The 23,476-nt window shown below is 46.0% G+C and overlaps 1 protein-coding gene across 1 annotated transcript; it reads left to right on the forward strand.

The window, feature by feature from the left end:
- The first annotated feature begins 12,248 nt into the window (after positions 1-12,248).
- On the forward strand, positions 12,249-22,741 carry LOC114103961 (keratin, type II cytoskeletal 73). The gene is made up of 9 exons (XM_027949868.2): positions 12,249-12,695; positions 14,309-14,523; positions 15,320-15,380; positions 15,953-16,048; positions 16,755-16,919; positions 19,444-19,569; positions 19,905-20,125; positions 21,045-21,079; positions 21,869-22,741. The coding sequence occupies exons 1-9, from the start codon at positions 12,249-12,251 to the stop codon at positions 22,123-22,125; spliced, it is 1,623 nt and encodes a 540-aa protein (XP_027805669.1). The 3' UTR covers positions 22,126-22,741.
- The last annotated feature ends 735 nt before the right edge of the window (positions 22,742-23,476 follow it).

Consider the following 23,476-nt stretch of genomic DNA (forward strand, 5'->3'; position numbering starts at 1 on the left):
AGAAATTTTTAAGGAGCTCATTCACATGACTATAGAGGCTTGGCAGTCATTATTACTCCATTTGACTCATTGTATTGTCATAAGCAACTAATAAAAAAAATAAAAATAATAAAAATAAATTGGTGCTTAAAAAAAAGAAGGGAGGGAAGAATAGAAGTTCACTGGATTAGACAAAGGGAAATGAAGGGAAGGGAGAAGGGATGGGAAAGGGGAAAACAGTAGAGTGAATTGGACATAACTTTCCTATGTTCATATGTGAATGCATGATAGTGTAACTACACATCATGTACAACCACAAGAATGGGAATTTATACTCCATGTATATATAATATGTCAAAATACACTTTCCTGTCATGTATAACTAAAAAGAACAAATAAAAGAAAGAAAGACCATATAGATTGAAAGAAGGAAATAAGACTGATTTTATTAATTCATTATGTGATTGTCTATATGAAAAATCCTAAAGAATATTACTAGTTAATATATTTTGTGTGGGCATTGAATTGAGAAAAATCTTGATTCATATAGATAGAGATACAAACTGTAACAATATTTTTAACTAAGTGGTCTTAAATCCGATTACTTTTTTTGATCCTTCAATATGTCAAATTATTTATTTTATTTGTTCTAATTAGTTATACATAACAGTAGAATTCATTTTGACACATCATACATAAATGGAGTATAACTTCTCATTCTTCTGGTTGTACATGATGTAGAAACACACTGGTCATGAATTCTTATATGCACATAGGGTAATAATGTCAGATTCATTCTACTGTCTTTCTTTTTTAAAAAAATTTTTTTTTAGTTATAGGTGGACACAATACCTTTATTTTATTTTTATATGGTGCTGAGGATTGAACCCAGTGCCTCATGTATGCTAGGCGAGCATTCTACCACTGAGCCACAACCCCAGCCCCTCTACTGTCCTTCTTTTTGGAAGAGAAATGGCAGGAGATGCTTTAGTTCAAAATCTGCAGAAAGGTATATTAGTTTAATGTATTGCTGAACTCCAGTGAATTAAAATCTGTGGAAGATCATATTCGAAAGTACATGCTATTTATTTTAAATTCAAGTTTAATGAAGATTAACTTATATACAAAGTACATTGCATTACATTTTAAAGATGTCTCATTTTTTAAAAATATGAATTTGTATACTTTCATAACCACTACTAAAATAACAATATAGAACATTTCCATCACTCCAGTAAGTTATTCTAAGCCCCAGCACTTTTGATCTACTTCTTGTCACAGTCAATTGCTTTTCTCTGTTCTAGAATTTCCTCAAAGTAGGCGAATGGTTTTACATTTTCACCAACAAATGAGAGTTTCAATTGTTCCAATACTGAGTATTTGTCACTCTTTTTCATTCTAGCAAGTGTGTACATTACCCCACTAACATTTCAATTGCATTTTCCTGATGGCTTGTGATGTTCAGCATCTCTTTTGGTGTTTATTGGTTTTGTCTACCTTTTGGGAAGGGTCTGTTCAAACCTTGTGCAGTTTTCTATTGGATGATTTGACATCTTGAGTTATAGGAGTTCTTTACACGTTCTGGTTAATAGTCCTTTGTCAGATATATGGACTGAGAATATTTTCTTCCAGTGTGTGGATCCTCTCCCCCATTTTCAGAGTAGAATTTTACCATCAGCAGCTTTTAATGTTAATAAATGCCAATTTATCAGATTTTCTTTATAGGTTGTGTTTTTAGAGTACTAAGAAATCCTTGCTTATCAGATAGTCACAAATGTTCTCATTCTAGAATAAAAAATTGTTTTAAAATCATATAATCCATGAATAACTGTGATTCATTTTGAGTGAACATTTAGGTGTAGTATAAGACAGAGTCAAAATTAATTTTATTCCCCAAGCAGATAGCTAGTTGTTTAAGGATTAGTTATTTGGAGGACTCTTGTTTACTTGTTGCAAATGAACATATATGTGTGGATCTATTTTTGGATTCTTTATTCTGTTCCATTGTTTAAGGTGCCTATTTTTAAGTTTTGACTACATTATTTTCATATGGAAGCTTGAGTAGTACTAAAATGAGGTAGTGTACTTCCTCTATCTTTTTCAAAATTATTTTGAATATTTTAGCTTGTTTAAACTTTTGTATAAATTTTAGTATGAGCACTTCAATGCCTATCAAGGAATGCTGCTTGATTTTAAGTGAAATATCATTGAATCTATGGGTCAGTTTGAGGAGAATTAACATTTTAAGGGCTGGGGATGTGGCTTAAGCGGTAGCGCGCTCGCCTGGCATACGTGCTGCCCGGGTTCGATTCTCAGCACCACATACAAACAAAGATGTTGTGTCCGCCAAAAACTAAAAAATAAATATTAAAAAATTCTCTCTCTCTCTAAAAAAAAAAAAATTAAGCTGCTTGATTTTGAGTCTTCCAATCTATAAACACAGTTACATTAGGCCTTCTTTAATTTTTCCCAGCAATGTTTCATAACATTACATATGTTTTATAGTGTACAGGTCTTGTATATATATTGTTAAATTTATCCTTATTTCATGTTTTTATGTTATTGTGAATGATATTTAAAAGTTTTAATCTGTTTTGTTTATGGTAAATAAAAACACAATTTATAAAATACTGGCCCTGTATCATGAGCATATTAAATTAATTTTTAAAAAACTTTAAAAAATATATTCTTTTAGTTGTTGATGGACCTTTATTTTATTTATTTGTTTATTTGTGATGCTGAGAATAGAACTCAGAGTGCCACACATGCTAGGCAAGTGCTCCACCACTAAAGCTACAATCCCAGCCTGCTAAAATTAATTTTCACTTTTTCTATCTAAGTTTGTAGATTCCTTAGAATTTTATATGTACATAATCATAATGTCTATAGAGTTTTGAATTTTCTTTTCCAAATTGCTATTATTTCTTTTTCTTGCCTTATTGCTGTGACTAGTTTCTCTAGACAATGTTAAATGGAAGCAACAAGAGTGGACTCCTTGCTTTGTTCCCAATCTTACTTGGAAACATAAATTCTTCTACCATTATCTAAATATTAAGTGTAAGCATTTTTTGTCTATTTTTAAAAATAGTTTTATTAGTTCAGGAATTTCCCTTATAGTGCACTGTAAGTTTTTTTTTTTTTTTTAATCTTGAATAAGCATTGAATTTTGTCAAATACTTTTAAAGTATTTATTCAAATGGTCATATATTTTTTTCTCTTTTATTCCATTAATATGGTGAATTAGGCTAACTGATTCCCAAACATTAAACCAATCCTATATTCTGGAATAATCTCCACTTGGTCATGCTAGATTATCCCTTTCATATACTACTGATTCAATTTACTATTTTAAGATTTCTGATCTGTTTGGAGGAAGGGATGTTCTTGTCTAATTTTCACTAATCTGCTCTATGTGCTGGCAGTGGCTTTGGGACAGGTCTGAGTGAAAGAGTGTGAAGAGGACTAATTATCACTTGGTGTGTATATTCTATCCCATTGCTTATTTTTTTACACAAAGTGTATTTTTTTAATAATAAGAAAAAGACTAAAAGTTCTATTTTCCCCTGAATATCCACAGTGGCAGGGCATGAGGAACCACTGCAGGTTTCTATGCAGGGTCTGAGGGAGGGTGAAGCTAGAGGCCTGCCAGGAGGGCTGGCGTGAAAGCCCAGGGGAGGGTGTTCCAAGACTCACAGGACAGGGGCAAAGGAGAGAGAGGACCTGGGGGCTAACTGTAGCTAGTTCTTCCATCACCCATTTAGACTAGATATTTCTTAAGGGAGAGGAGAAGACATTATCAAGGTCATGACCTTCCACAGAGCTGGACTCATATCAAATGTGCATGGGGTACTCAAGATAAATGATAAGAATGATTTTTTTTTTAAAGTATCATCTTTCACCAGAATTCCAGACTTATCTGAAAAGAAGGAGGGAAAAAAATAGAAGGGATTGCACAACCTGGTCCCACCTCTGCTTGGGAACATACAGTCTTCCCTCCTGCCACTTTTGTCATAATTATAGCTAATCTCTTTGGCCTTGACATATCCAACCTTTGTCCCTCTTTCACACTTCTGAGTTTCGGTGCCTCAGCTCAGACCCCTTTTCCTCAACCCTTGCTGGTGAGGTTCCTCCCCTGGTTCTGTTAAGACGCCCTCCCTCATTGCTCCTTCTCCTTCTCCAAAATCTGATCAAAGTCTACCCCTCCATGCAGGGGCCCCGATCCCTGTAGTGAAATTTATGGACTCAAATCAACATATATGTACTGAGCTCTGGAATCAGTCATACTTGGTTCAAATCCTGTCTCTACTGCTTAAAGAATTACATCATCTGGGCAAAGCACTTAATCTTTTAAACTTTAGTTTCCACTTTCAAAAAATTAGTCATAACTATGTCTCTGTACTGTTGTAAGGATTAAGGGAGATTATTTTATAAAGCACTTAACAGTTTTAGAATACAATAATCAGGAAAAAATATCATATATTGCTGCTAACACTACAGCTTGGGGGAAGATGTAGACTTCAGCGTTCACCTTTGTAAAATGTTAATGGCAAAGGCTAACATTTATTTACATTCCCAAGAACAGTTTATATAATACCATGGTTACATAGCAGGGACAGTGTCATTATTACTCCATTTGACAGATAACAAAACTGAGACTGAAAGGCCCACAATCACAAAACTAGAAAATAGAAGAGCTGGAATTGAAAATGATGGCATTTTCCTGGCCTGGATAAAGGGTGGATGAAAGAAACCTGAGCCCAGAATATTCTCTTAGGCAGCTAGCCAAAAAGTTATGGAGTGACTGAAAGAAAGGGTCAGTGTCTTTGGGCTGCTTGATTGTTTTTTAAAAGGGTTGGTTCACCTCTCTGCAGAAGAGCTTGAAGCCTCACAGGACTTGGTTTTTCTGTTGTAAAAATAATGTCTGCTTGCTATTTTAAACTTGCAAAAATAGAAAGACGAAAAATATAAAAATCAACCATAACACAAGACAACCACTGTTGACACTGATATATTTTGTTTTTGAACATGGGTTTCTAAAGTGTTTTGTTTTAATCTCAGAAATATATAGCTATGTTTATCCTGTTCTAAGTTGCCCTAGGCCTTCTTTTTTGTGCCTAGGATTTAGTGGTCAGGCTGTTTACTTGATTTTGATTTCTCCTTTTTTCATTTAACATCGATGTAGATTTTTTTGTTAGAAAAAAATCTTGCAATTTTTATTATACACATAATGTTCCATTGGTAGACATAGTTAATTATTCTCAATTTTTTTGACATTTGTTTTGGGAAAATGTGTGTTTGTATTTATATATATTTAATTTTTTTTTTTTTGGGTAGGGGGTTAGAAGCAGTTCCCACTGATTACAGGGAAGTCCCATTGGGTGGGTCTCTGAATCACCATTCTTTCTCAGCATCAGTTTCTGTTTCATCAGGGACTCTGTTCCAAAGCTTCAGGAAGACATATCTTGGATTTAAATACCATTTGGGTAGGAACCAAAAGTGTTGAAATACCAACAATCTCAGGAAACACCCCGTCTGTGAGCTTTGGGGGTATAATTACACACTCTTGATATTGCCTAGGTCAGCAGGTAGTTGGTAGATAAATTATAATAAGAAAAAGCTGATAACTAAGTGATAATTATTTGACAGACTGGGCCCAACTAGATGGCATTTTTCATTTTCTTGTCACTTTTAACTCAGGGGAGCCAAACCCTGAATTTGCCCTTGGCCAGCTGCCAACTCCAGGAGATACATAAGGAGCATCTGAGCATCCCAGCAGGAAAACATTGAGAGTGTTTCCTGAGGATTGACCCCTGAGCCCTGCCCTGCTGCACAGGAGCTGGTTCAGGTGAACTAGTGTAGTGCCTGCCATTGACAACAACTGGCACCTGGACTTGGGCAGCATCATCTCTGAGATCAAGATGCAGTACAATGAAGAGGTGGTCCAGAGGAACAAGGCCGAGGCAGAGGCCTTGTACAAGACCAAGAGAGACTGCTTAGAGAAGTGTCCTGCACTGACTTGTGCACAAAAGAGTTGAAAATCTTGGTCAACAGGGTTTGTGAAGCAAGTTCACTGTGCATGGTTTAGTTACTGATCTGCATCTAGGGAGGCAGAACTCACCCTCTTCCACAACAAGTTACATGAAGCAGCTTTATTACTTACAGATAGGCATCCAGACACCTAGGATTCACTGAAGGCCAGTCTCCCAAGTCTCAGGATGTTCTGAGGCAGATGGAATCACATGCTCCATATGCATTGCAACTGAAGGACCCCAGAAAGTAGCCTCTCCTGGATTTTATCCTGTAGGGCAATGGGAATTGCTGGGCTAAAGCGTTGGAGGACATCGTGCTTCAGGGCGGGTGAGGAACAGAACCCCGGTGGGTTCCCCCTTAGCTCAGCATGTTGTATTCCCAGTTGTATTCTGCAGTTTTTCTTGAGAGCTACAAGTGAGAAAGGAAGCAGAAACTGGGTAAGTCCAAGACCACTCAGACAACTGACTGGCAGGGTGGGCCTGCTTTACTTGTCCTGTGCTTGGTGAGGTCACTTGATGTCGTATGTCTTGTCCTGGAGATTAGGCAAGAGGACCACCTATGAAAACCTCTGGGCCAGTCACAGAAGTCACCAGGGTTCTGGCTTCTTTGAGACTTGCTAGCCCTGTCAGGGGAACCGTCCCAAGTCTGCAGACATAGGCACATTGAGAGACACCAAGTGGCTCTCGCACCTTTCTAGTCAGCTCCTCATTCCATGTCTGGTGGTGGTCAATGTTCAGCCCAGGTAGGTTCCTTCCTTCTACCCCACCTGTTCCCTAGTGCCTTCTACAACTACAGCCCATGAAGCACATCTTCAGGAAGTCTGGCTCCCCCAATACTCATCTGAGCCGAGCATGATTTAAGAAATAGTGGGTTCCCCTCCCACTGTACATCACCTAGGTCGCTGTCACTGCTCTCAATGTCTGACTGGCAAGGACAGAAAAAAGGTGTGTTCTGGCCTAGGAGTTGGCTCGATGATCTCTGACAGGTACACAGCTATGCTGTGTGGCTGTGTTAGAGTCTGTAAACAAGTCAGGATGGCGCCCAGCAAATGTTAGAGTCTGTAAACAAGTCTGGATGGCGCCTGGCATTTTGCCAGAGGGAGTGGTTTGTGAAGTAACGCCAGCGAGCCATTAAGTGTGGAGATTCCTTATTGGTTGACTGATGTATCTAGTTTATGCTAATTAAGATAAGCTGTGTGGAATGTATATATACCCCTCCTGTCCTACAATAAACGGCTCCCACTCCTGCTGTATCAATCTACATAAGTTGTTCGTCACCCTCCAGTTATTTTGCTGCAGCCGGACTGCGGCAGCACTGTGCTTCCCCCTCAGCTGAAAACATACATTGCTAGCAGAAAGGAATATGTCTCTTCCGGATGTTGGTCTTGGCCACAGTGACCAGATTAGGCAGGACTCATATGTTCTGGCTGAACCAGGGCTTTGAGATCTGGGGTGAGGGGCCCTGGGTTTGGCTCACCCCATGCCACCCTAGGCTCTTCCTGATTCCAGTACCAGGAGCTTCAGGTCACTTCCAGGAGGGAAAGAGATGACCTCAAAGGAATTAAGAGAGGTCCACAAACTGAAGGGCACTATGCAGAGGCTTCAAGCAGAGATCACTAACCTCAAGAAACAGGTGGGCACCAACTTGGCAGTGGTAACCGTTGGGGGGTGTTACAGAGATTCTTTTCTATTTTTCTGTATTCTCACATTTTCCACAATGAATGAAGGCTATGAGGTGGAGGAGACAAACACAGTGTGGGCAGGCGCCTGGTCTCCCAGGCTCCACTCACTGTCCGCTGTTGACCTTGGCAAGACGCCACTCTGGAGGCAGAGCAGAAGGGCAAGGAGGCACTCAGAGGGGACAAGTTGATGGAAGTGGAGGTTGCCCTGCAATGGGCTAAGGAGGATCTGGCCTAGCGCTGCGTGACTACCAGGAGCTGCTGTGGGACAAGCTGCCCCTGGACGTGGAGATGGCCACCTACTGCAAGCTGCTGGAGAGTGAGGAAAGCAGGCAGACCCCAGAAGACATGGATGAGCAAAGGTCCTTATTGTCCTCAGTCACAGGAAGGACTCTATGTCTGCCTTCCTGTCTGTATTATGGCTTAGATGATTGACTCATTCATTCTGAGAAATGTCAGCTGAGACTCATTCAGCAGAGGTGTCCCCAGTGCACAGGCTGAGCACTAATCCTGGCCCCACATGCTGCAAGCATTTCTTTAAATGTTCCCACTCTTGGACAAGAGGGGAAGATGAAGGATTTCCCTGCCATTGAGAAATACAGAGAGGAAAGCTATTGCTTTCTTCAGCTTTGCCCAAGCAGGTGTGGTTAACCTGATACCAGCCTGGGAAAGTGGGCAGAGGCATATGGGGCAGAGGGGCCTGGGAGAGGTAAAAGTGGCTGTGCAAGTCTTGGACAGTTGTGACAAGTGAGTGGGGTGAGCAGGGCTCAGTGATGACAGCAGCTGTCCTGGCTACTCTCACTTGCATAATCCAGTCTCATGCTGGAAATTGCAGACAGTGATCCTCCCAGAGTGAGACTGAATTATGCATTGGGGACCAGGCCTAGGGACTCTTTCCCTCTGCACATGGTTCCCTATTGAGCTCTTTCAGAGGATTTGCTCATATTCTGATTGTCTCTGTGCCTACAGGATAGCTGGAGGAGCCACTGACACTATGAGCTACTATAAGTGGCTGGGGAGTCTCCTCTGCTGATCCATCAGGGGATGCCCTTCCCTGATGCCTGAGAGGAAGAGGCAGGAGTCTTTCCTGGTGGGTGAGGGTTTGGGTCCTGCGGTGCTGGACCTTTCTCTGTAAGCACTGGTCGTGTGGCCTTGGATAAGTCACTTCTTGTCTTATGGCCCCCCATGGAGGAGATTAGAGAAACCACAGGGTCCTTTTGCACTTAGGCTCTCATGCTGTCCTCCTGGTGGAGGAAGCAGAGATCCTGCCTTTAGGACCCTCAGTCTGAGGGTAGAGAGATGGTCCAGGTGGATGGAGAGTGTGGGATGCCTGGTGTTGGTGGCCATTTTTCCTTTATGGGACACTTTAGGAGGATGCTCCTCAGTACCGGGTGGGAGACAGATGTTCAAGGACTTGAGGGGGTGCCGGGACTTCGGAGCTGCCCTGACTCTTCCTTTGTTCCCCACATCACTGGTGTCAAGCACAATGTCCACTTCTGGTTTAGCTGCAATTGGCTTCTGCCCAAGTGCCAGAATCTCTTGAAGGAGACCTGGTGCAGTGTATGGGTCTGTGTCCAAGGTTGTGGGGCCCTCAGGGGACACTGACATCCCCCAAGGGCTCAGATCTCAAGTTGGGAATTTTGGAGATATCAGTTTGGGGCTGGGCAATGAGGCGACAGGTCAAGAGAGATCAGGGATCCAACTCAGGGCCCTGAAGCCTATAGGTCCCCCTCCTGGAAGCAAGAGCCAGTCTTCCAGCCCTGATTTCTCATGTCATCCATTGACTTAAGCCATCCACACGTTCCTACCTGATCTGGCTCTACCCCACCTTTTATTTTCTTGGTCTACTTGAAATGGGCTCCTGGGTCAAAACCAGTTCTTTTCTTCTCCTCCCTTTATACACCCCAAAGTTTTCTTGGGAGAAAACCCTCCCAAGAGTCTTAGAGAGTCTTCAGAGTTTTGGTTGCCTTTGACCCTGCCTCTCCCTGCACCCTGCAGTGCTCAGAGTCCTCACTGTCCCCTTCCATGGGAAGAAGCAAGGGCACTTGTCCTATCTCCAGTCCTGAAAGAGGGGCATGCACTCACTACCATAATTACTAGTCATTCTCAGTTATTCCTAATGGATGTTAGCCTTGGCACTGCAACCTGGTTTTTGAAGAACTTGTTTTTATTTGATTTTATAAAGCCCCATTTGACGCATTTGCCTCCCATGGATTCATAGACCCTTGTCCAAGGAAGGAGCAGAGAGAAAGGTCCTTGGGGCCTGTAGCGTGAGTGTGTGCCAGCTTGGCCTGACTCCCTTCCCAGAGAAAGCCAGTGAGGATCATCCACCTGTGAGATGGGAAGAGTTAATGTGTCTCCTTCTCCAGGGATAAGGGAAAAATACAACACATCTCAGAGACCATCCTGCAGGCAGAGTCTAGTTTGATGTAGCGTCCATTGTGACCTTCTAGGCTACAGGATATGAGCAGAGTCCTGAGCCTCTACTGTTTATGGAGTAGATCTTGTGCCCTATGTTTCCTTTTAAAAGAATCAACTATTCCCAACTTGCCCCCACTCCTCCATATATTTCCAGTAAACTTCATGGGAAAGTCAATCTACTGGTAACTTTAAAAAAATACTCACTAACCAGATGACCAGATGGACCTGAGGTTCTTTTTTTTTTTTTTTTTCCTATGATGCTGGGAATCAAACCTAGGGTTATGCAGGCCAGGCAAGCACTCTAACACTGAGTCATATTCCCAACCCTGTGGACATGAGAATTGTTCATCATCCCCAAATTACCACCCTGCAATCTGCCCAGAGAGGAAGAATTGGATTGGGACAAGTGACCAGAGAAAGTTTCCAGGGTGCGGGGGAGGGTGGCTTCTGTGGTAAGGTCACAAGGAGTTACCTCCATCCTCAAGCTGGTGTGCTGAAAGGAACCAATCAGGGGATGGTTCTGGCTGCAGCACTCAGCATCCTCATTAGGACGCAGTTTGCTTGGTCTTCAGTCACCCTGCCTTATAAAGAAGTTGCAAAGGAATACACCTTTGTGATCATGAACAAAAAATAGAAGATTTCCCAGTGCTATTTCCTGTATTGAGATCAAGGACATCCAAGAAAATGGTTATTATTAACTAGAAAATATATACTTTGTGTTTAAAAAAAGAAGATTGAATTTGGCAACTGCATGGTAGAATGGTGTTAGGGGCACACAGAACCTCTGTACAGAAATAAAAAGGAAAGATTGGTGAACTTCATTCAAACACTGAGCTAGTGCAATGACTGCATTTTTTATGGAAGAAATTATATACTATGGATGTATCTGAGATGTGGGAATTGTGAAGCTCTTGGGTCACACACTTTGGTAATGTCAAGACCCTAGTCAAATTTGTGTCTGCCTAGAATTCTTAGCTAGGTTTTGGTTTTCTTAGTGCAGGATCCCAGAACCTAGCACAATACCAGGGGCAGGATCAGCCCTCCATAGAAACTTGTTAAACGAGTGGATAAATGAGTGAACAAACAAGTAAATGGCTGGCTAGCTGGCTGGTTGGATAGATGAATGAATAAAGCCTTCATTCATAGCTCTGAATGTGAAGTTATAAGATCAGCCAAGGGAGTCCCTAAGGCTGGGGCCTGGGTGTTTTAGATGTGTCCCTTTTGGGGGATTCTAACAAAGACAGAGTTCATTTAATGTTTGCTAAAGGAAGGGCATTCTCAACTCTCTGAGCCTCGCTCTCCCCATTTGTGAGATGTGGATTGTCGTTGCTCTTCTCCAGGCAGACTAAGTGGATTGAGTGAGCTTCTGTGTGCAAGAAGGTCTTTCAACACCAAAGCACTGGTGTCAGCCATTGTGAATGGTGAATCGTGGCAGTGATCATGATTTCAAGGTCAAGAGTGGGGATAGAAGTTAGTATGTGCAAGTGAAAGTAAATAAGTAGTCTGGCTGGCACAGGGGACTGGGGAACCTGCTGGGGGGCATAGAAGGGGGCCAGCAGCCATCGCACTGGGCCTGAATTCCTAGTGGGGTTCTCTTCCGTGGCCCTGGGCAGCCATGAGAACTGTCTGGAGGAGCCCTGGGAAACCAGGCTTCTGGACTCTTTTCCTAATCACATAAAAGCAGCCCAGCCAGGGTCCCTGAAGCAGCCTATCTGATGCCGGCATGTTTGTGAGATCTCTCACAGATGATGCTGTCAATTAAAGGTCTCTCCTGGCACCCCTACAATCTTAGCCTCCCCCACTCCCTAGGAGAAGGACAATTGAGGCTGTGACAAACTTCCCAGCCAAGATCTTTCTAGGGATAATATGGCCAGGCTAATTACCACACGTTAATTAGGTAAGACTCAATTATATGAGCAAGGCTTGCCAGCCCAGAACTTCGGGGGTTTTCAAGTTATTTACCCAGTGCTCTGATTTTTGCTGGAAGAAAATGATTTCTTGCTCCTAGGCAAACTAAACCCACAAATTAGGGAAATGACTGTCTCCTGAGCCCTATAAAGAGGGAGACAAGATCACAAGCTGGTGAACTGTCCCACAGCTAAGACTTAGCTTCTTCTTTGAGCTCTCTGGTCTCCCTAACATGAGCCGCCAATTCACCTGCAAGTCGGGAGCTGCCTCCAAGGGGGGCTTCAGTGGCTGCTCGGCAGTGCTCTCTGGGGTCAGCTCATCTTCCTACAGAGCAGCGGGCAAAGGGCTTGGTGGGGGCTTCAGTAGTCGGAGCCTCTACAGCTTGGGGGGCGGCCGGAGCATGTCCTTCAACGTGTCCAGTGGCAGTGGGCGGACTGGAGGCTATGGATTTTGTCGGGGTCGGGCCACAGGCTTTGCTAGCAGCATGTTTGGCAGTGTGGCTCTGGGGCCTTCGTATCCAGCCACATACGTGCCTGGGGGCATCCACCAGGTCACTATCAACAAGAACCTTTTGGCCCCCCTCAATGTGGAAGTGGATCCCGAGATCCAGAAGGTGCGCACCCAGGAGCGGGAGCAGATCAAGGCTCTAAACAACAAGTTTGCCTCCTTCATCGACAAGGTGGGTCTTTCTAGTGAAATGTAAGCATGGAACTTTCCTCTTTCCTCTGCCTTTACTGTCCTTGAGGGGGCTCCATTTCTAGAGCAGAGAAAGTAGGGGACACAGCCCCAGGAGGCAGACAGCACAGGACAGATCAGAGAGGAACTGGATATTGAATCTGAGGGACAGGGGTCAGCATGGAGAGAAGAGCTAGAAAGCTTGGTCTGGGAAAGTGTCCAGGAGGCAGAGAAAGTGGCCTTCAGGCTGATAAGTGGGAGAGTGACAAAAAATGATCTTTAGAAACCAGGCAGAGGAGAGGCCAGTGGCAGCTGGAGATGCCTAGAAGGCCAGGGGTCCCAGTTCTTCCTCCTAGGGGACCCAGACCAGATCAGGCTTGGATCAAATGAAGGACTCTGTCTGCAATACACCTAACCTAGGAGACAAGACTGATGTGATCACAGGCACCAGGGCAGTGGTTCTTAAACATGGTCCTTGAACCAGCCCCATGAGCATCACCTGGACACTTGATAGAAACACATATTCCCAGGCTCTACCCCTCTGAATCAGAAACTTTGGGGTGGCACCCAGCAATCTCCATTTTGACTGACCCTCTAAGTGATGCTGATGTATGCAAAAATTTGAGAACCACTAAGGAAAAAAAGTGGTGGTAGGGTCTTGAGAAGTAGAAACTTCCTGAGCATAGGTAGCAGGGGACATATGAATAGGAGTGATCCCAATGGAGGTGGCAAAGGCAGTCTAGGGAGAGGGAGCCCATGCAGCATGGCAGGACTAAGGATGGAGCCCTTGGGTTTGTGAGAGTGTTGGATGCATGTGGAGGAGGGGTGGAAGGGCTGGGCACATTGTGCAGAGCATTGACCCTGTGGGTGATGTGGAACCACTTGAGGGTGTTAAATAAGGGAATGACATGATATTTTTGGACTGTGTTTGGAGAATGCTTGTCTCCCCCTGCCCCTGGGGAAATGCTCAGATTGAGATTAGAGATCCAAGTGTTAAAGCGATGGAGGAGGCTCAAGATCCAAGAGCAGTGGAGCATTGACCTCCAGCTCAATGGGAGACTGGGAGGGGCCATGAACAAGGGGTCAGAAAATAGACAGATCACAGGCTGGCCCCCCACATGTCCCAAGCAGAAGAGCCCAAGAATGGAACAGTAAGCCCTGGCCAGCTTATGTGTCCAAGGACTCACCAGGCTACAGAGGCAGCCCAGGCAAGTTTAGGTAGGTGCAAGGAGCCAGCGGGTCTAGATCTCAACAGATTGAGAGGGGAAAGAAAATGTTGGGGTCCTCCTTATCTTAGAAACTGTGTTCAGAGGAAGCGCCTCCATCAGACTAAGAGTTCTAGGTGGGGAGGGATTTAAGTGGCATTTTAAAAAATATTTTTTAGTTGTAAGTGAACACAATACCTTTATTTCATTTATTTATATGTGGGGATCAAACCCAGTGCCTCACAGTGCTAGGCAAGTGCTTTATCACTGAGCCAAAACCCCAGCCCTTGAGTAGCATTTTTAAGGGGCTCACCTTTTAAGTTAACATAGTGTAAGATAGCACCATTCCTTCACAGTTCTCTCCACATTGATTGTGAACTAGGTTCAAGGTGGCTGTTGATTTGGGTTCCAGGTGCGGTTCCTGGAACAGCAGAACCAGGTGCTGGAGACCAAGTGGGAGCTGCTGCAGCAGCTGGACCTGAACAACTGTAGGAAGAACCTGGAGCCCATTTATGAGGGCCACATCAGTAGCCTGCGGAAGCAGCTGGAGACCCTGTCTGGGGACAGAGTGAGGCTGGACTCAGAGCTGCGGAACATGCGGGACGTGGTGGAGGACTACAAGAAGAGGTGAGCAGGGACACTGCCTGGGCTGGCTGCCTCCTGGGGTTGGTCTTTTCCAGCAGGCACTGGGACCTATGATTCTGGCACAGATCACTGAGCTTGTCTGCCCAGGCAAAACAAGAGCTTTCCATGGGCAACCACACGGGCTGGAGAGTGGACAGTCAGGCTCTCAGGCAGAGTGAGGGCTGTCCTGGCAGGCATCCCTCTTTGGCATGCTCTTTCCTACTGTCCACCTGAGAGCCCCGTATGTGGATAGCTCAGCCTCTTGGCTCTTAAGCACACCAAGTGTGCCCTGAGTTCCAAGAAGCCCCCTCACAGGGCAGGAGGTGGAGTTTTTGTTTGGGCTTCTTCTCTCATTTCCCTTAGGTCCTGGACATTGAAGCCATGCTCCTTCTTCTTGCTCTAGGGGACAGTTCTGGCTTCCTTGGCACTTGTGCCTCAGAATGGAGGGGAGTTGTGAGTAAAGGAGTCAGGTAGCAGGGGTTTCACAGAAAGCATGGCTGAAAGGGGCAGCAGCATGTTCCTATGATTTGGATGCTGAGTAGGAGGAGGAAGAACCTCCTCACTCCCCAGGCATCAGAGGAAATTCAGACCCAAAACATCCAGTCATTGGCCCAGGACCCAGCCCACAACTCTGGCCAAGTGTTCCTAGAGTTGGGACCATTGCATAGATATAGAATAATACCTGTTGAAAGACATGTAAGGTGGGAATCTCTCTTCTCATTTCTCAGTGAGGACACACACACACCCGCGTGCACGCACACACGCAGGTACACCTTTCTCACTGGTGCTCTTTCTGCAGGTATGAAGAGGAAATAAATAAGCGTACAACTGCTGAGAATGAATTTGTGGTGCTTAAGAAGGTGAGGATGCCTGGCCTCTGTTCTCTTAGGGGTGGGCAGAGGATGGACTGAGGCCTGTGCTCCCTGAGGAAAGGCCTGGGGCTGACGAGCCCACAGAGGAGATGAAGGCTTGTTGCTTGAGAGCCCTGGACACTTGATGGTTGTCTGGAACAGAACATTTTGGGGGTGTGTTAAAGGAACAGGAGTCCAGCCTTGGACAGTCTAGCTTATGCCCTCTGCCTAGGCCACAGGACAGGCTCTGGGAAGGGCTGAGATCACCCTTTCACCCTGCCTGTCATTGGCAAATTGCTGTGACTGTTCGTGGCTCACTGACTTCCTAGTGACTGCCACGTGGAGAAGCAGGCTCCCTTGCCCTCTTTGAAGAAAGAGGCAGGAGGAGTTACAGAGGTCTGAGGAACTTGCCTGAGGTTGCACAAGGAGTCCTGGCTGGAAGTCAGGTTTCTGTCCCTGGGTCTTGACTCCATTCCCTGGGGTGGCTATCCCCAGGATTGGTGCTTGGGTGTCATTTAGTGAGTGGGTCTTATATAGCCTCACAGGAAGGCCATGTCAGGGGGTCTCTGGATTCTTCCTAGGATGTGGATGCAGCTTACATGAGCAAGGTGGAGCTTCAGGCCAAGGTGGATGCGCTGGACGGAGAAATCAAGTTCTTCAAGTGCCTTTATGAAGGCGTAAGTCTCCCCTGCCCAACTCCAGCTCTGTCTTCTAGAAGGACAGACATATATTCTTCTTATTGGTAACTTTAAGGCCCAGGGGACCTCCAGTACTCGCTGCTGGAAGCTTTATAGGTCAAAGGCAGGAAGATCTATTAGCTCCTGCCTGTCCTCCAGAGGTCCCACTCACATCTTTCAGGAAGCCATTGGACCTTATGGGGTTCACACTGAACTTCACTCAAGCAGATTCTCATTCCCACTTGTCTTCTCTTTGGTGTTTCCTAGGGTCTTGGCAGGAATCCCCAGGGATGGAGCTGGCACTCCCCACACCCTTTCTGCTTCTTTTATGAGCATCTGGCTTCAAGCTTTAGTCTATTGACCAAACATCCACAGGCTCCTGTGACCCTTGTGTAGTGGCCAGGATATTTCTCTCTATCTCTCCTACTCCTGTCCTGCCTCAAGTGACAGATATAAGGGCTGCTTTCTTCTTGGTCTGCTTAAAACCTATTCAGCAGTGTTTTGATGTGAAATTTTGATATTTGATTTTTTTGCTATTGAAACTTGGGCTGGTGAGCTCTAATCTTACAGGCATTAGGGGAAGCAAGTTCATCTGTTTGGAATAGTCTGGGGCCACCCTTTTGGAATGGGGCCATCCCCTTGGCACCTTCCTCTGATCATGAAAAAACAAAACAAAAAACTGAATGCTTTCTTGTCTCCCCTGCAGGAGATTGCTCAGATGCAGTCCCATATCAGTGACACATCTGTCATCCTCTCCATGGACAACAACAGGAACCTGGACCTGGACAGCATCATCACAGAGGTCCGTGCTCAGTATGAGGACATTGCTCTGAAGAGCAAGGCTGAGGCTGAGGCGCTGTACCAAACCAAGGTGAGGCTGCACACCTGTCCAGTCATGTGTATGGGGGGCTCTGTCTAGTCTCTGTTTCATCTGTCCATGACTCTCCAGGAGCCTCTGAACTTCAGCCAAGCATTTGTTCTCATTCTGAGTACTGTGCTTACCGGGAGCACAGTACTGTACCCCGATACTGGAGGAAGCCTAAGGGAGGAGAAGACACAGCTCAGTCCTTGGGATCCACTTAGACTGACAGCAGCCATTGGACATGCACACAGCTGAATGCAAATGAACGCGGTGCTCCCAGAACCCAGACTAGGGAACTAGGCCAGGACTGACTCCCTGGAGGCCGAGTTCTGAACTGAGTCTCGGGTAGGGGAAATATGAGTAGGTGAAGCCTCGGCTCCAGCATTCATTATATAAATTAGGGGATCCTTCAGTATGATCTGGGATCAGGTAACTCCTACCTTTTCATTTAAGTCCAACTCCAAGGATAAAGAGTGAGTTTGAGTCTCTTAGATCTTAACTCCTCTAATGGTTTGGTTGTGGGTGGGGAGTGACTCTAGATAATTTGGTTTCTCAGATCAAGATGGCGACTTTTTAATTATTCCTTGCTGTTTATCAGACTCTTTCTCTAGGGAAATCACTCTTGGAAGAACTTCTTTCTCCCTCCCCTGATTCCCTGCCAATCTTGGATAGAAGGTTTGGACGGTAGTTGGGAAGGGAGGTTCTCAGGGCCCCAGAGACAACAGAGGTCAGGGTTTCTTGATATTGTCACAGATTTGAGAGTCTGGTCCCCAGACCCTTTCACATTACTGTCTCAAACCAGGGCTGGGAATGGCTGTGTTGCCTATCCATGCCGAGCTGTCAGGAGCCAGTGCTCAATCCCAGGCTGTTATGTCCCACCCCCCTCTCCAGAAGGAGTAGGCAGGTCTGCATAGACACACAGACATGATCACTGGACCATTTGCTGCTTGAAGTTATCCATACCTCTACTTCTCCATTTAGGGCTCAGTATTTATTGAGAAGAATATCACTGTGGCATTCAGAGTATTTTAGTTATTTTCCTTTTCAAGGATGAAGAATTGGGGCTCAGGATGTCCAAGTAACTTGCCAAGGGCATTTAGCTAGTCAGTGATGGGGCTGGAGCTGAGCTGAATGAACTGATTACAACTTCCTTGGTGCTTAGGCAGGAAGTCAGGAGATGGCTGAGGAAGAAGCACCAACTCTACCCAGGGGCTTGGCTGGGCTGAGAGCTGAGTGGCAGGAGGGTGCTCACCTGATTGCCTCGGGAGTGTATGGGGCATCCCTCCTGCCCACTTATAGAAAAATGGGGAGGAGCCTCTGACAAGGGTTAGCACCAAATACTAAACATAAGGAGCATAGAGAGATTCTCCTGCCTTTGGAAGGACTTAGCAACCCCAGGAGGAATCTCGAATCTGAGGCTATGCTGGCGCTGAGCTCTCAGGTACAGAGACAGGGCAGTTTATGTCCCTAGAGTGCTGAAGGTTACACCTATTTTGTGGTTCCCTTAAGTCAAATCCTGGACTAGAACTGGGGTACTCCCTATTGACTACTCAATGAACCTTAAAGGCAGGAATAATCCTGAACCAGTACATGACCCAAAATTCATGGCTAGACGTATTGAGGTACAGATGACGTCACCCCTACCACACATACAAATGGTTCCTTCATGCTAAGCCCTCCCTCCTAGCCCAGCAAGGATTCCACAGACAAGGATCCAGCTAACGTATCAAGAGAGGAAGTCCATCTGTAGGAAGTACAGATGGAAAGCTTATTGACTCCCTCTTTCATTCATTCATTCATTCACCAGAATTTCCTAGAGCACTGACTAGGCACTGTGCTAAGTACTGGTAATGCAGAAATTAAAGATCCTGTCATCTATTCATTCTGAATATGACAAGGAAGGCACAGAAATGTGTCATCATGATGTGGTATGCTCTTCCCTGTGGACTGATATGCCAGGGACAATGGGAACAGAATTGCATCTAACCAGGGGATGAGGAAAGGCCTCCTAGAGGAAGTGGCACTGCCCTGTGAGTTGGAGCCAGCTAGGGAAAAAGGAAGAACAGAGGAAAGGGGTTTCCAGGTGGAGGGAGGGGCTCAAGCAAAGACTCAGAGACATAAGAGTGGGTGAAATACCTTGGGGAACTGTAGAGCTATATGATACAGCTGGGAAGTCAGGTGATGGGCAGGGGTACTGAGAAATGAGCACCTTGAAATCAAGCTAAGAGTTTTAATTTGACCTTGACCTTGAAGTGGTACAAGGATCATAATTGGAGTTGGGTGTTACAAAGTTACCGTGTGGAGAGTATTGGATTTCCAATCGTCCTTACGGCCAAATCGAACCCAGTGAGATTAGCTGTATTTAAGGCAAACAAAAAAGTCCAATGAACGATGGTTGAAGGGGAGGTTGTGGATGGGCTGGTGAGGCTGGGAGTCCCTGCCCACCTCTGCCAAGCAAAGACAGAGTCTCTGTGCCAAGCAGGGCTCAGTGAGGCCCGGAGTCATGTCCCTGCTTTGGCCCCTCTCTCTCCAGTTCCAGGAGCTGCAGCTGGCGGCTGGCCGGCATGGGGATGACCTCAAACACACCAGGAACGAGATCTCAGAGCTGACCCGGGTCATCCAGAGACTGCGCTCAGAGATTGAGAGTGTGAAGAAGCAGGTGAGGGGGCTGGGCTCTGGACTCACCCCCAAGGGAGGCAAGAACTTCTGTCTGCATTCTGCATGTCAGAACCCATTTCTCATGGAGACCCTGCCCCCTGCAATACCTCGCTCCCATTGGAAGTCTGGAAGCATCCAATGGTCTTTTCATAAAGCCTCAGCTCTCAGAATAATAAGCCTTCTGGTGCTAGGTTGAGGAGCTCCACCATCATCTGGGTCCCTGGTCTAGGAAATAGGGCACAGCAGAGGAGGGTCCAACACCGTGAGCACAAGGGGGATGCAGTGAGGCCCAGGTGCCTCAGAACTTAGGGGGAAATGCTACTTCCTGCCCCTTAGTGCTCCAACTTAGAGACGGCCATTGCTGATGCCGAGCAGAGGGGTGACTGTGCCCTTAAGGATGCCCGGGCCAAGCTGGATGAGCTGGAGGGCGCCCTGCAGCAGGCCAAGGAGGAGCTGGCCCGGATGATGCGTGATCACCAGGAGCTCCTGAGCGTGAAGCTGGCCCTAGATATTGAGATCGCCACCTACCGCAAGCTGCTGGAGGGCGAGGAGAGCAGGTGAGGGGCAGCCTTAGGGGCTGGAAGATCCTTTGCCATCTCTCTTTCCACTCAGTTTCCCAGAGTGTGGGCGTCAGGCTGCTGGAGGGCTGGAGATGCTTTTTGGCTCACCTATGCACATAGCCTGGAGCAGCGTCTGCTCTGATAATGTGACAGCAATGTCCTTTGGCTCTTGGGGGAGAATGTCAGCTTAGTGCTCCTATGTCTTTAAGGCCTCTCACAAGCTTGCACATGATCCCATGTTAATAAAGAGACAGTGGACCCCAGATGCACAGTCACTTGGCAGACATCAGAATCTAGTCCCCCTCAACTAAATTGTTTTATTTTCATTATTTTTATTTTTACTGGTACTCCCCCCCCCCCAATTTGGTAAAGTAATATTGGTTTTCTATTTATTATGGTGATAGAAAAGTTTTTTTTAAAAAAAGAGAAATGCATTTCTGATAAAAGACAGTTAAAAATACTAAATCTATGACAGTGCAAGGTGCACATGGTCACAGCAACAGTTAGAAAGAGAGTTCACGAAACACTGACATTTGAAAATCCCTGCAACATAGAGAGGAGAAGTTATTGGTCTCAAGTCACACAGTGACTTCATCAGGAGCAGTTCCTGGTCCTAACAGCTCCACGTGTATATTTATAGGGGGAGGAGCTTCCCAGCAATACAGAAATGGGCTCAAGAGAAACTTTGCAGGAGGGACCCTGGGAGGGGCATAGGGGCCCCAAGGTCACAGGCCTCCATTCTCTGAAGTGAGGAGGGTAGATTGAGGAGGGAGGGAGATGCTTAGAGGCAGCGGTACAGGAACTCATGGAGGCCCAGCTGGTCTGGCTGATGACTTCCGCGCTAGGGTTGAGGCAGTGGAGAGGGCAACCTGAATTCCACGTGAAGGAGACTCAGTTGTGTTTTCTCTCTGTGCAGGATGTCTGGAGAATATACCAATTCCGTGAGCATCTGTGAGTATTTCATATCTCTAAGGGAGTATGTCTAGGTGATCAACAAACACAAAGGCAATGAATCGAGACCCCTGTGGAACAGTCTGGGCTCTGTTTGGTGGCCACGATTGCCACATCCTTGCCTCCCTTGCAAAAACCTGCTGCCTCCTCTCTCCCAATTCAGAGCTGCTTTTTACCCACACTGTGACATTGCACACTGACCCCTTCCCTTGAAATCTCGCCCATGCTGGGATGAAATGCCCAATCCCACCCCCGCTTCTGCCACCCCCACCCCAGCTTTCCTGCATGAAGGAACCGTGGCCCCAGAGTCCCAGCTCCCCTCTGAGGGCAGAGACCTGCGCACTGACGTGCTGTGTGAGCCAGTTTTAATGCTGTCTCTATAGGGTTCAGCCCACGCTCCTTCTAAAAGAGGCTCCAGCAAAAACTCCCTACTTCAACCCATCAGGAAATACTTTGAAAGAAAAAACTTAACGCAAAAGAGAAATGCAAGAACGGAGCTTATCTGATACTTGAGCTTCATCTGTTCTTCAAAACTTGCTACTGTCGTTTGTTCCTGGAATGAGCAGGTGCCCAATTCGAGGGTCCTGTGGGATCTGGGCTGTTTTTCCTCATGCTTTGGCTGGCTGCTCAAGAATTGAGCATGTGTCACTAAACCAAAGTTCACAGTGACTATGAACTGTTTGCTTAAGAGGGAGTCATTTAAACTAGTTGGGGCTAGGGGTTGGAAAGGACTCAGGGCCACCCCTGCCCAGGACACAAACTGATCACTTCTCTCTCCTTCCTTCACAGCTGTCATCAGCAGCTCCAATTCTGGGACAGCAGGTGCAGGGGCTGGGTTTGGGCTCAGTGGTCCTGGCACCTATGGCTACCGGACCAGCTCTGTCAGTGGGGGCTATAGTGTGCTGCCTGGGGGCTGTGTCACTGGCAGTGGGAATTGCAGCCCCCGCGGGGAGGTCAAGACCAAGCTGGGCAGTGGAAATGACTTCAAGGATGCCCCAGGGAAGACCTTAGTTCTGAGCTCACCCACCAAGAAAACCACGAGATAAAGTGGCCGACAGCCCAGCCTGTTCCCCAGCATCTGCCCTGCCCAGGTTTTCTCTGGACTCTCTTCTCTAGGAAGTTCCTCTGTCTTGTTTGTCATCACCTTTTCCTTGTTTTTCTTTGTCACCAACATCTCCTCCTTCTCTTTGACCTCTCTGCCCTAGTATTCTTAGTCGAAATCCTGATTCTGGGCTAGAGTTGCTTCCCCATCCTTCTGCCTCCACAGAGACCCCTCAACTCAGCCTCTCCTTCCTGATGAGGACCTTGCCCTTTCTCTGCCTGCATGGCCCCTTATAGAGGAAGGTTCTCTCTCAAGAGTGGCACAATTCTCCTGCTATGCTCTCCACCCTGGCTCAGGCAGTCATCTGGCCAGGTGTTCCCTGGACACAGAAGACCTCAGGTGCATTGATGCATAGTCTAGGAAGAATGGTTTCCTCTTAGACCAGCACCAGCTCAGGACAGGTGCCTGGTCACAGGTGTATCTGGTATGGTCACTGCCCATTATAGAGTTGAGCGTCCCCTGTGAGGCTGGTCCTACCAACCAAGGGATCTGGGCTCTCAATCTGAGTTATTGTCCCTGTTTAGGTTTCATCTCCCTGCTTCCTGTATCCCACCAATAAACTTTAAAAACTCCTGCAGGGTCAGGTTGTCTTTCTCTCCTGAGGGAAACCTCATCTCAGACCATGTCTCTTCTGTGGGTGGAGTGGTCACTGAATGGGAACCCAGGGCACCTGAGGTCCCCTGGTTCACAGAGCCCCAAAGCATCTTTTGATTGGAGTAAAAGAGACCCTTCATGGATTGCACTGACACTCAGTGTTCATCTGTACCCCCTCCTCCCAGTAGATGAGCCTTCTAAGTTGTACTTTTCTCAATGTGGTCCAGTGAATGTGCACTCTTTAGAAATATTCAGGTCCATAGTAGGAGAAGGAGCAACCATTTGTCTGGTGGAAAGATTTAAAATTGGTTAAGAGGTTGCAGAAAGCATAACACTTGATATCTTTTTTATTCCCTGAGAAAAAACCCAAAGATAGTTTCCTCTTTCGAGTAAAGACTTAATTACTTTTGGTCCTTAGTTAAGTATGGGTGTATATGTATGTATGTGTATACATGAAATTTGGTAAGTATTTGGGTATGCACACACACACACGCACACACAGATGAGGTTTTATATGTATAAATACATGTTGTGTGTGTGTTTGTGTGTGTGTAAGTAGAGGGCCATCTCTGTTACATTCACTTCTTTGTTTTGAAAACACTTGCATGCTCAGAGATGCCTCATAGGTTCCCAGGCGAGATGATGCTGTCAGGGTGCACAAGCCAGTGAGAGGCCAGTGCACATTCAGATTGAGGTTGACA

Source organism: Marmota flaviventris, chromosome 3, assembly GCF_047511675.1.
Source record: "Marmota flaviventris isolate mMarFla1 chromosome 3, mMarFla1.hap1, whole genome shotgun sequence".
NCBI lineage: Eukaryota > Metazoa > Chordata > Mammalia > Rodentia > Sciuridae > Marmota > Marmota flaviventris.

Bases quoted from the DNA above. Each gene is read 5' to 3' on its own strand.
- LOC114103961 (XM_027949868.2), top strand. From the start codon at position 12,249: ATGAGCCGCCAATTCACCTGCAAGTCGGGAGCTGCCTCCAAGGGGGGC. The intron at 19,570-19,904 runs GTGAGGGGGCTG...CCTGCCCCTTAG, and splicing joins TTGAGAGTGTGAAGAAGCAG to TGCTCCAACTTAGAGACGGC. The intron at 21,080-21,868 runs GTGAGTATTTCA...CTTCCTTCACAG, and splicing joins TACCAATTCCGTGAGCATCT to CTGTCATCAGCAGCTCCAAT.